Source organism: Schistocerca nitens, chromosome 4 (genome assembly GCF_023898315.1).
Source record: "Schistocerca nitens isolate TAMUIC-IGC-003100 chromosome 4, iqSchNite1.1, whole genome shotgun sequence".
In the NCBI taxonomy this organism is placed as follows: domain Eukaryota; kingdom Metazoa; phylum Arthropoda; class Insecta; order Orthoptera; family Acrididae; genus Schistocerca; species Schistocerca nitens.
Window position 1 is genome coordinate 113,959,890 of NC_064617.1, and position 13,433 is coordinate 113,973,322.

General features: G+C 43.5%; 1 protein-coding gene across 1 annotated transcript in view; it reads right to left on the reverse strand.

The window, feature by feature from the left end:
- The window catches only part of LOC126253189 (serine/threonine-protein kinase SMG1), a 395,243-nt gene that overhangs the window by 193,201 nt on the left and 188,609 nt on the right, over positions 1 to 13,433 (reverse strand). Inside the window, exons 20-23 of the mRNA XM_049954353.1 lie at positions 2,625 to 2,779; positions 2,264 to 2,438; positions 2,080 to 2,187; positions 1,304 to 1,527 (exon numbers count right to left, since the gene is read on the reverse strand). Coding sequence (XP_049810310.1) covers positions 1,304 to 1,527; positions 2,080 to 2,187; positions 2,264 to 2,438; positions 2,625 to 2,779 — 662 coding nt within the window. The remainder of the gene's footprint in view (positions 1 to 1,303; positions 1,528 to 2,079; positions 2,188 to 2,263; positions 2,439 to 2,624; positions 2,780 to 13,433) is intronic.

Genomic DNA, 13,433 nt, shown 5'->3' on the forward strand with positions numbered 1-13,433 from the left:
CTTGTTTCACTATGTGGTACATTTATTAAGTTTTTAATGATTTGGTAATATTTTTACATCATTTTTAGTGGTAAAATGATTAACATAATTTTTATGTATGTTTTTCTAAGAAATGCATACAATCTCAAAAACTAGAGTCATTCAAGCAGAACCAAAGATATATCAGGATTCAGCATCATGAAGTTATCCTAAAACCATTCTTACACAGCAAAGAATGGAAATTCCATGTAGGAATAACAACAATGTAGGAAAAGAGAGATTGCTGCTTATCATAAAGGAGACACGTTAAGTTGCAGACAGGCATAATGAAAAGACACTTGCACACAGCTTTTGGCCACAGCCTTCTCAGCAAAAGAGAAAGAGAGAAACACACACCATTCATATACACAAACAAGCACACATTACCGCCAATTCCAGCAACTCAAGCCAGAACGCATTCTTGTATATGTGAATGGTGTGTGTTTCTTTGTTTCTCTTCTGCTGATGAATGCTGTTGTTGAAAGCTTTGTGCAATTGTCTTAATTGCGCATGTCTGCAACTTAATGTGTCTTCTTTTCAGTAAGTAGGAATCTACCTTTTCCTACTCTTATACAGGGTGTTCCAAAAGTCCTATTACAGGCTCCTAGTGGTTGTTGAGAGAACTTACCAGATGAAGTTCTGACAAAGAACTCAGCTTCAGTAATGAACCATTTCAATGTAAACCAAGTTTTAAGATTAAATCACTTCAAATCTCTTGCTTCACTATACACAAAATGGAGACAATGAGCTCAGACTTGTGTGATCTATACCAGCTGTTTCACAAGGCAACCCTGCTGTCCATCACACAAGGTGTATCTGTGACACACACTTTCATATCTACAGTACACATTACCACTTACCAATTTCTTGTAGCTGTTGTAGTAGTTTATGAGGAAGTTTGCTTACTAAATCAAACACTTGACGTAAAACATCTCGTCACCCAATTGTAAGTTTTTTCATAAACTAGTTCAGGTACTTAAATGTATAAAGGTTAAGTTTTACTTGGTATTAGTACCGAAGGTTATGGAAGAGTGAATTTAGATTAGTTCTGTGGTGTACGAAACTAACAGGGAGATTCTATCACAGAAGAAATTATGTCCCTCTACTACTTATTGTGTTATTTACTGATAATGTTAATGCATAAGAGAAAACTGAACACTTTAGTAAATGTTTCAGAGGGACATTCAATTACAATATCAAAATTTTCTGCATTAAAACAAACAATATTATCTAAGATACATTTTCATGAATTTTTTGTCTAAAGATCCAGACAACTAGGGCTTACCGAGTAGTTTCATCCTTATCCTGTTGTGACATCTCTAACGCAATACCCATGAGAGCATTATTGGCTTCCCCAAGCAGTCTGTAACTGCTCCAATTTTTAGCATGGTGTGTCGATTCGCCAGCCCAAATACTAGGCCACTTTTCCAATTCAGATGCACCAGGAAGTTCATCACGGTCAAATGCTGCTAAAGCTTTGGCTTGAGAAAGTGTTACACGATTCAATAACTGTAAAAAATATCATTTAAGAAATAAACATAACATTATTTATGCAAACATTACTAAAAATTACATGTTTTACTGATACCACAAAAAGTGAAAGCATCAATGAAAACTAATGATCAGCAAAGCAGGTAAAAGCACAGAAGAGATGGGAAAAAAGAAAGAGGGGGGAGGGGAGAGGGGAGAGGAGGGAGAGAGCGAGAGAGCGAGAGAGAGAGAGAGAGAGAGAGAGAGAGAGAGAGAAGGGGGAGAGGGCCTAGAAATAGCTGATGATGGATACAGAGGAAATGAAAGGAACATGTGAAAAGTAACAAAATGAGCAATGACTAACAGAATACTGATAATAAATTCCCTGGCTCACTCCCATTACTGCTCTACTTCAGCTCAGGGAGCTGATAAAAATATGAAAAAAAGGCAACATTAACTTAGCTGGAAACTAAAGAAAAAAAAACTTGCTGTTACCAATGTCAGTGTCACTGACAAAACTTTCAGATTCTAATCACTGCAAAAAACTGCTGAATTTCAGCTTTAAAAGAATGCAGGATGCAGTGAACTTACATATTTTTGTGGAGTTCCACCATTCTGATTGCCCCATAACTCTGCTTCCTTTTCTTTCCACTTTATCAAATCATCCCAACTGTTTACTGCCAAGTAGCTTTCAGTCACCTTAAAAAAATCATTGTTTTATTTAGGAAGAAAATATGACACTATTCATTAGCACTGATAAGATTGGAGACAGTACCTGGTCTGCCATGAAGCCTAAAATGTGATGCTCCATCTCTGACCTCAATATCTGTTTCACAGGACTTGGAGAAGAGCTTTCTCTAGATTCTTCATTATTGTGTGTAGGAGAATCCTGTGGTGATGTACACTCTTGAATCACCAACTTTGCAAAGTTTTCTGCTGCTATCTCACACCTATTCAGAAGGATTGACAGCTTAATTTTCGATCAACATTCACAAGTATTTTATTAAAAGCTAAGACTATATGAAAATATCTCTCTCTCTCTCTCTCTCTCTCTCTCTCTCTCTCTCTCTATCACACACACACACACACACACACACACACACACACACACACACTGCAGGATATCGAATACTAACTTCCTAGCTGCTTGCTCTGCAGCTGCTTTAAGCCACAGAAATTTTCTTCCAGCAATTTCCTTGCTCCAAGCGTAGAGTCCTTGAATTGCCTCAGGTTCATGCAGCTTGCACAGTGCCCAACACACATACATAATAGCTCTTTCAAACTCTGAACCCTGGAGAAAACAAAATAAAAAGGCACTGTAATACATGCACTACTTGCAGGTTCCTAATTACAATAACGTGTGGCAACATATGGCAAACCTCAGCATATTACTGAGCTACTTGTATACAATTAACAACAGTAGTACAGTGTGACATAGAGGACTGTTACACTCGGCTAAAAACATATCTTCAAAAAGATAACTAACAGAAATTGAGCAGCAAATAGCTTACACTTAGTTACTCCACAATTTCTATTCTAATTATCTCAAATTTCTTTGTTTTCCTGATGGCATTATTTTATTTTATTTTTAATAACATGTTGAAAAATGTGCAGGAACTCAAATTTGTTTTCATTGGTGGATTTGCTTTTATTGACTTCTAGCTTTGCTTCTAGTATGTGTGTAAAATTAGAAATTTTTCTCCAAACTGAGTTTACTATCTTCTTAAACGACAGTGAAAAACTTAAATGCTTTAATATCAGTATCTGTATGTTACTTTATTTTGCTTAAGAAATGATTCCATTGTCTTCAGAACTACAAACGTTTTTAATTCCTCACAATATTTCAGTTTTCCCTCATATGAATTGAAGTAGTACCTAAATATAAATATTTAGCTTACATGTGCAGTAACCCACAGATTATACTTGGTAGCAAATAGTGATTTAATACCCACTAAAAGCTTCTAATTTATATAGCAGTAACCTGTGTAAGATGTACATCTGTGACTTTGGTCAAGACAGATTAGTGTTCTTACAGATATTAGGCTGCCAAAATCAAAATGAAATGTCAAAAGAGAACTGCATGGCATGAAATGGTCTTTGAACATTTACTTTAGAGTTTTATTGGTAGCCCCAACTAAGAATGTTACGGAATTTCAAAAACTAAGAATGTTATGGAATTTCAATGGAATTTTGTTACACTATTCTGTCACATGCAGCTTTTAAAAATAGTCTGGTGGAAGCAGCAAAGTTTTATATGTCAAGTTTACATATTGCGCATGTTTCACAGAGAAGTAGATTACTGCACTATCAATACTCTTAATTTGTTTCTGCATGTGGAAAAAGGAAGGGGGGGGGGGGGGGGAAGCTGTTTACTTGGGCTTCACATGTGCTTCCTGTGTCACCCCACCTCATTTCGGAGCAATAGCTTTACAAACAGCTGAGACTCTAACATGGCATGTACCCGAGTTCTACACAGATCAAAAACAAGTTTTGCATCACCCTGGTTCACAGAACTCCTGCAGATAGACATTGACTGTGGATACTGTATCACAGACACAGTCCCTTTGACTGTCTGCCCAAAGATGTAAACAACCATGCATGAGCAGCACCTATTGGACGGATGGGGTCCGACAGTCGAACAGTTCCAGTCATTCCATCAGGAGGGAGGTACATGGCTCATGTTGTCTGTAGTTCAACCATGCCTAGACGGTCAATACTGCAGTTCAATCACATCCGCACTGTTACTTTGTGCCAGAAAGGGGTCTCAACAAGGGAAGTGTCCAGGCGTCTCTGAGTGAACCAAAGCGATGTTGTTCAGACACGGAGGAGAGACAGGAACTGACGATGACATGCCTCGATCTACTGCAGTGGATGACTGCTACTTATGGATTATAGCTCAGAGGAACCCTGAAAGCAATGCCACCATGTTGAATAATGCTTTTCGTGCAGCCAAAGGACGACGTGTTACGACTCAAACTGTGCACAATAGGCGGCATGATGCACAACTTCACTCCCGATGTCCATGGCGAGGTTCGTCTTTGCAACCACGACATCATGCAACCCGGTACAGATGGGCCCAACAACACGCCGAATGGACTGCTCAGGATTGGCATCACGTTCTCTTCACCAATGAGTGTCACATATGCTTTCAACCAGACAATCGTTAGACATGTTTGGAGGCAATCCGGTCAGGCTGAATGCCTTAGACACAGTGTCCAGCAAGTGCAGCACGGTGGAGTTTCCCCACTGTTTTGGGGTGGCATTATGTGGGACCCACGTACGTTGCTGGTGGTCATGGAAGGCAACGTAACAGCTGTACGATACATGAATGTCATCCTCCGACAGACAGTGCAACCATATCGGCAGCATATTGGTGAGGCATTATTCTCCATGGACGACAATTCACGTCCTCATCGTGCACATCTTGTGAATGCCTTCCTTCAGGATAATGACATCACTCGACTAGAGTGGCCAGCATGTTCTCCAGACATGAACCCTATCAAACATGCCTGGGATAGATTGAAAGGGGCTGTTTATGAACGACGTGACCCGTCAACCACTCTGTGGGATCCACGCCGAATCACCGTTGAGGAGTGGGACACACTGGACCAACAGTGCCTTGATGAACTTGTGGATAATGTGCCACGACAAATACAGGCATGCATCAATGCAAGAGGACGATCTGCTGGGTACTAAAGGTACCAATGTGCACAGCAATCTGGACCACCACCTCTGAAGGTCTCGCTGTATGGTGGTACAACATGCAATGTGTGGTTTTCATGAGCAACAGAAAGGGCAGAAATGATGTTTATGTTGATCTCTATTCCAATTTTCTGTACAGGTTCCGGAGCTCTCAGAACTGAGGTGATGCAAACTCTTTTTAAAGTATGTAGATAGTGACACCTAGACATTTGCAACCAGTTACATAATAATCACACAGCAGCTTCGGCCAGAATGCAACTATCATGGTGGATGGAAGCACCAAACTGGAGGTGTGAGAAGCGGGGTGGGGGTGGGAGAGGTGTTGGCAGGGGGGTGGGTTGAGAGGAGCACTTTCTGGCGGTGTGTGCAGGGACCAGAATGCCAATAGGTGCAGCATCAAGAGGTTGTGGGGCAGGGAGGTGGGGAAAATTGAGTGAAAAAGGAGACAAGAAGGAAAAGATGACTGGGTGCACTGACAGAGGGTGGAAAACAGAGTGGGTGTAGATAATGGGGACGAGGTGATACGATAGAGGAGGTGGAAACCATTGGGTGGAGAATTTGTGAACAGTGTGTTAACATTGGTGAAGACCGGGATAATTATGGGAGTGTAGAATGCTTTGTAAGTATCTGTGTGTTTCAGAAATGCCCGTGGTGAAGGGGAAGGGGGAATCCAGATAACTTGGGCAGTGAAACAGACCTTAAAATCTAGCACGTTAAGTTCAGCTGCATCTTGAGCCACAGGATTGTCCACTTTGCTCTTGGGCTCAGTTTGGCAGTGGCCATTCATCCTGGTGAACAGCTGGTTGGTAGTCATTGCAATGACTGCAGCACAGCTGGTAAATGACATGGCTGCTTTAACAGGTGTTCCAGCCTCTGGTGGGGCAGGATAAACCTGTGAAAGGACTGGAGTAGGGAGTGCTGGGTGGGCAGATTGGGCAGGTCTTTCACCTACATCTCTCAAGGAATATGATCCTTGTGGCAAGGGGTTGGAATTGGGAGCAGCACAGGGATGGGCCAGAATGTTTTGGAGGTTGGATGGGCGATGAAACATCACTTTAGGAGGGGTGGGAAAGCTCTCGGGTACAAGGTCCCACATTTCAGGACATCATGATAGGTAATCAAAGCACTGGCAAAGGATATGGTTCAGTTGTTCCAGTCCGGGGTAGTCATGGGTGACTAAGGGGGCACTTCTTGTTCGCTGGTTCTTGGAGGTGGTAAGCAGATTGGTGGTGTAAGGGAAAATTGCATAGGAGATCTGTTTGCAGACTAGTTCTGGGGGTTTGTGACTGACTGTAAAGGCATTGGTGAAATCAGTATACTGGGCAAGGGAATTCTTGTCACTGCAGGTACACCGTCCCCTGGTGGTCAGGCAGTATGGGAGAGATTTTTTGATGGGAAAGGAATGACTGCTGTTGAAATGCATGTACTGTTGATAGTTGGTGGGTTTAATATAGTCAGAGGTGCAGACGGAGCCATCAGAAAGGAGGTGATCAACGTCTAGGAAGGTGGTACACTGGCTTGCGTAACGAGGTGAAGTGGATGGGACAGAAGGTGTTGAGGTTGTGAAGGAATGAAGATAGCGTGTCTTGGCCCTGAGTTTGGGTCATGACAATGTCATCAACGAACCTTAACTAGATCTGGGGTTTGACATTTTGGGAGGCAAGGATGGTCTACTCTAGATGGTCTGTAAACATGTTGGCATAGGAGGGTGTCATGTGGGTGCCCACATCTGTGCCATGGATTTGTTTGTGTACCTTCCCTTGAAAGGAGAAGTAGCTGTGGGCTAGGATAAAGTTAGTAATGTGTATGAGGAATGAGGTTGTGGGTTTGGAGGCTGAAGGATGTTGGGAAAGAATGTTCAATAGCGGTCCACTTCGGTCACTAAGGATGTTTGTGTATAGGGGGCTGGTATCCACTGTGATGAGTAGGGATCCAGGAGGTAAAAGAGTTAGAATGGTGGAGCACGATGGAGTGTCTAAGATTGTTGGGTTTGTGGTGGTGCGGGGGCTAGCATAGGGGTGAGGAAGGAAAAGGATTCATGGGAGAGGTTCTGGGAAATACCTGAGGCTTTAAGCAGGGACTTCCAGGATGGAATCAGTGTGGCAGAGTTTATAGATGGAGGAGTCATAACTGGCAGAGGCCTTCCACCCGGTATTCACTGTGATTCATAACAACAATGGTGGAACCTTTGTAAGCAGGTAGAACGATTGGGTGAGGATTTGTTTTGAGGTTGTGTATGGCTATTCTTTCTTCTTCTGAAAGAATGGTTTTCTGAGGAAGGGACCTCGGGAAGAATGATGAGGCTAATTTGGAGGTAAGGAAGAGCATTCCAGTCACAACCTCCATAAGTTACCCAACCTGCTGACATCCTACTGCCATCTCAGGGCACCACTATCCAACCCCTATCCTACTCACATCATCCTCCTCGTCCATCCCTCATAACACCTAAACCCTGGCTAGCTGACTTTTCAACTTGCCACATCCCCCAAAACTCCCTATCACCACTCCACCAAATCCAGAGCCGAAACATTCCCATCACACTGTTTTTAACCTTTCCATTAATGCCCTCAGCTCCACAGAAGTTTCAGTCCTATCCAAAGGCATCACCTCTAGCCCTACATCCAAATTTAACCATGCAGGACTTCTCAAAGACCTACTTGCCATCCCTCGATCTCAGCAAAGGAAACATTTTTTTGCTGTCAATCTCTCTAACCAAAGTCAACCTAATTCCAACACTGAACCCTGCCTACCCCATTTCACCCCACCATCCAACGGTGATCCTCCCCAACCTCTCACCTGAACACCTGCTGGTCAACATCAGTAATTCTTTATCTCCAACTTTGCCTCCTAGTCCTTCCCCAGCTCCCTTCCTTAGAAAAGCCAACCTTTCAGCAGAAAGGTTCCACCAATTATCCGACTCCTTTGCCTTCGCCACCTGTGGACTGCACATCTGCAGTGACAAGAACTCCCTTTCTCAGCACATTGGGAGTCTCACAAGGGCCGCATAGACTGTCACTATCTACCGGACTTAGACCACGAACAGATCTCCCATGTATTTTCCCATCACATCCCCAACACTCTCACCACCCCCAGAAACTGGGCACAAAAGAGTCCCCCATTTATCACCAGTACCAGCCTGGATTGGAACAACTGAACCACATCCTTTGCCAGGGCTTTGATTATCTATTATAGTGCCCTGAAATATGGGACAACCTACCAAAGATCGTTCCCATACCTCTTAAAGTGGTGTTCCATCAACCACTCAACTCCCAGAACATTGTAGTCCCATCCCTATGCCACACCCAGCCCAACTCCTTGCTGCAAGGATCATATTCCTGAGGTCCAATCCTGTTTTGTGTTGTTTCAGAACAGTAGAACACAAGGACAAAGATTAAATGACTACACGTTAATCCCAAACGATGGAAGAAAGGACAGCTAAAAACAGGGATGTGGAGAGAGGTCAATAAAATACGCCATGGAGAAATGGAGGTCCTGATCTAAAAATTAGAAGCCCTTCGCCATATTGCTATGACAGATAAAAAGTACATTGCAGTCAACGGCCCACACATCGTTCACTAAAATGGTCAAAATGGATGGCGAAGAAAATGGGCGGTGAAGAAACGCAAGAGCTCAAAGCGGTCGTGAGGATGCAATTTTGTTTCCTGGAGGTAGAAAACAAGCAGATATTATGATTCTAAGAGCAGCTGTAAATTCTCTTTGTTTGATCAAAGGTCACGAACTTTCCATTGAAGGAGACCCATAACAAGGAAAGGGGAGGATGGAAAAAAAAAAATTAAGCAGTGTTACCTCGATGGCCGCCGAGTGCCAGCCTTCACAGACTCAGTGCAATAGGGTGCAGAGGCTGGAGGATCCTGCTCCCTGAGATCTACAGGGGCATCGGCATTCTCCTTCTGTTGATCTGTGGAGTCCAGGGCAGAAAAACATTTGGCGGTGCGCACCAACGACACAGAGGTTGGCCGGGGGAGGGTATCATGTGGAGAACCATCAAAGATCTCCAAGATGGTGAAGCAGACGATCGTTTGCCTTTGTTTGATTTCTTGGGCCCTTTGTAGTTGGCAGAGGAAACTCTCAGGTTTGTTGGCTGGAGGGATGTAGGAATTCTTTGTGGGAGTATTTCTCCTGTCCTTTCTGGCATGCTGGTTGAGTAGCGAGTGACTTCACCTGGAAAGGCGAAAGTTTGGTGGTCTGTTGCATATGTGAACGAGGAGACGGCAATGTTACCATGACACTGGGCAATTTCACAACCTCAGTGCTGAATTTGAGGTCACATGTCTGTGTGGCAACGTCCTTCGCGGAGCGAGCTGTAGCAAGAACAGTACTGTGACAGATGGTAGAAAGCACGGTTTGTGACTACTCAATAACTTGCGAGTGACTGCGTAAGGCATTTTCTCCTTTACCCTGATCTCCTGAACAGCTCGCTCATCAAGATACACAAGAATCTCGAGAGGCGGCAGCATGGTCACCGTTGCAGTTGATATAGAGGGGAGGAGGCAGCTCACCCATCCTCTTGAGCCTCCCTACCACAGATTACACATTTGCCAGAGTGTTGACAGGACATTCGAGAGTGGTTGAAAAGATGACACTGGTAGCAGAGCACCGGGTTCAGAATGTATGGTCAGACTGTGATAAGTTCATAGGCTGCTTTCATCTTGGGCGGAAGCACCACTCTATCAAAAGTGAGAAATAGAGTCTGTGCAGGCACTAAGGATGCATCTACCTTTTCCATCCCCAATGGACGGCAATGACACCCTCCTCAGTGAGGTATGTTTGCATTTCTGCCTTGGTCAGACCGTCGAGCAGCCTAGTGAAAATAACACCACAAGAATAATTCAATGTTCGATGGGCCTCGACATGAACAGGATAGCTGTGGAGAAGCGAAGTGGCAAGCAGTTGTTGTGCTTGATAATCTGAAAAAGTCTCCAAAAGCAAAGTGCCATTGTGTAAGTGAGGGCAGGATTTCACAGGGCCAGCAACTGAATAGACACCTTTCTGAACTAGAAATTGAACACCTGACGGAGAGACCAATTGGCAACTTGGAAAGGTAGCAGTCAGGCAATCACCCTCCCTGGGCCTGGCCTGTAGCAGGGGCTAAGTGCAAAGACTACCTGTCGACCCTGGGCTGGGAATTACCCAGTCACCTGTTACGCGCCAGACATGTGGGCCAGCCTTCAGGAGTGCACAGGGAGGAAGAATACGAAGAGGAGCCTCAAACCCTGAAGCGGAGGAAGGACAGGAGAAGGTGACTGAAGAAAGGACACAAAGAAATCAGAAACAGTAGTGAGACTGTTCTTAAGTCAGCTACAGAAAATGCGGAACATTTCCAAAAACAGCCTAGACATGTTCCCAAGGGAGGGGAAATAGAATAGCAAGAGGACAGACATGCAGCATGGAAGGGAAAAGATGCTGCAAAGGATGGGGGACCATGACAGCCACGCACAAACCCACCAAAAAGTGGCGAGCCCCCTGGGGGGGGGGGGGGGGGGGTGGCCGTAGTTGGCGGTAATGTGTGCTTGCTTGTGAGAATGAATGGTGTATATATGTCTCTTTTTCTAATGAAATCTGTGGCAGTAAGATTATCCTTTCCTGAAAATAGTTGCATCCGTTTACGAAGCACTCTTGACCTCTTCAGTCAGACCTTAAGTAATTTCATTGTGGTTGTACAGTAGCATATAGTTTTCTAGAGACTATATCCAGAGAAGTAAGTGTCCAAGGAATAGAAAAGCAACTGGAATCACTCAACAGAGGAAAGTCCACTGGACCTGATGGGATACCAATTCGTTTCTACACAGAGTACGCAAAAGAACTTGCCCCCTTTCTGACAGCCATGTACCGCAAGTCTCTAGAGGAACGGAAGGTTCCAAATGATTGGAAAAGAGCACAGGTAGTCCCAGTCTTCAAGAAGGGTCGTCGATCAGATGCGCAAAACTATAGAACTATATCTCTGACGTCGATCGGTTGTAGAATTTTAGAACATGTTTTTTGCTCGAGTATCATGTTGTTTTTGGAAACCCAGAATCTACTCTGTAGGAATCAACATGGATTCCTAAACAGCGATCGTGTGAGACCCAACTCGCTTATTTGTTCAACAAAGGAGGTGGCTTACAAAACACTCGTTCGACCTATACTTGAGTATTGCTCAACGGTGTGGGATCCGTACCAGATCGGGTTGACGGAGGAGATACAGAAGATCCAAAGAAGAGCGATGCGTTTCGTCGCACGGTTATTTGGTAACCGTGATAGCGTTACGGAGATGTTTAGCAAACTCAAGTGGCAGACTCTGCAAGAGAGGCGCTCTGCATCGCGGTGTAGCTTGCTCGCCAAGTTTCGAGAGGGTGCGTTTCTGGATGAGGTATCTAATATATTGCTTCCCTCTACTTATACCTCCCGAGGAGATCACGAATGTAAAATTAGAGAGATTAGAGCGCGCACAGAGGCTTTCAGACAGTCGTTCTTCCCGCGAACCATACGCGACTGCAACAGAAAAGGTAGGTAATGACAGTGGCATGTAAAGTGCCCTCCGCCACACAACGTTGGGTGGCTTGCGGAGTATAAATGTAGATGTAGATGTAGAATGTAAATGTAATTTTACAGAAAAGCACTCATTCATACTCATTGTCTCAAAACTTTCTTCCAGAAGTAAAACAACTGATATCTTTATCTATGAAAATCAAATTGGCACACTGTATAACCATAACTCAAAAGTTTGCTTACAGTTCAGAGAAACGTCAAATATTAAGATTTTACATACTGAAATATGAATAGAACGTTTTTGCACAAGAGAGTGGTACGATAGACAAAGTTACAAGAGCTCCCAAAGGTGCGTAATTACCCCATATGAATTAAATTCTATGTCTTTATAACAGAAGATATTACGAGAGCTTTCAATCATCATCAGTACATGGTTGTAGCTGAGTTATTTAACTTCAAAATACTGTTTTCAGATGAAGATGATGAATGATAGATGGCCAACAACTGAAATGCTAAGTGTAATAAGGTTTCTGGGTTGAGAGAAAATGCCCCCAGCTGTGTCTCAGAACCAACTTGGAGCAATTTAAGGAGAGTGTAACATTACAAAAATAAGTGTGGTTTTGGTGCTGATTACGGCAGAATAGATGCGCGAGACGATCAAAGGCAAGGGCACTTAAACACTTCCACTTCTGATGACAACATGAGCAATATTCAAAGGTTTGATTCAGTTTGATTGATCATCCATGAGGGATTGCACACCAACTCTAACCTCTCAATTACCTGTGTAGTCTGCAACACTCTGGACTACTGAAATTATATTTCTGCTTTCGAAAGATGTCATTGATACAAAGCACTGCCCAACTCCATACAGCCTTGTTGCTGGTGATTCGATTTAGAATTTCCCATGGACTGTATTTGAACCCCTTCATACAAACCAGATCACAAACCAAGAAATTTCCATTTCTTCTTACTATTAAAGTGGAATCTGGCCAGTCATTCCTTCTGAATCAATTCTGACATCTAGGAGGCTGCTGTTACGCAGCTTTTAGACCTAGCCCTGATTCCTTTCATGCTGGTTTCAACTGATTGGTTTACCAGTGGAACAAATAATTAGACAACCATTGTGACTAACATATACAACTGCCTCTGAAACTTTGTATATTTCTGAATAAACCTTTGCTCACAGAGGAATTGTTACCTTACTTTTTGAATCACACTCAAAGTTCAATACTTCACAGAATGGGTGGGTAGGGAGGAGGTGGGAGGGGGATCACAGCACCAAGAAGGAGTTGTGGGACATAAAAGAAATTTGGTAGGCATGTTTCTACATCTGAAGATGACGTCTATTCAGATTTCACACCAGCCACATGAGAGTGGCACCAGTAGTGTCACTATGAGGATGCAAATCAGGTTTGTCGCGAGTGTTCATTACCTTTGAGAATGGACTCGATGAGTTGATGTTAGTCAAGAATGCACTTAAGGTGATGGAGACACTGTTACCAGCACCTCACCGTATTTGAATGAGATCATGTACTAGAGCTACGAGAGGCTTGATGTTCCTTCTGCAATAACGCAGGAAGTATTGGCAGGAATGTAGCCACTGTACATGACAATGTACAGTTGTAAAAAGACCAGGCTCTGGATAGCCACGTGGCATTACTGGGAACGAAGACCGTCATGTTAGGCATATGGTTCAGACACATCATACTGCATATGCAACAGCAATCTGAGCAGCAGCTGGCACCACAGTGACA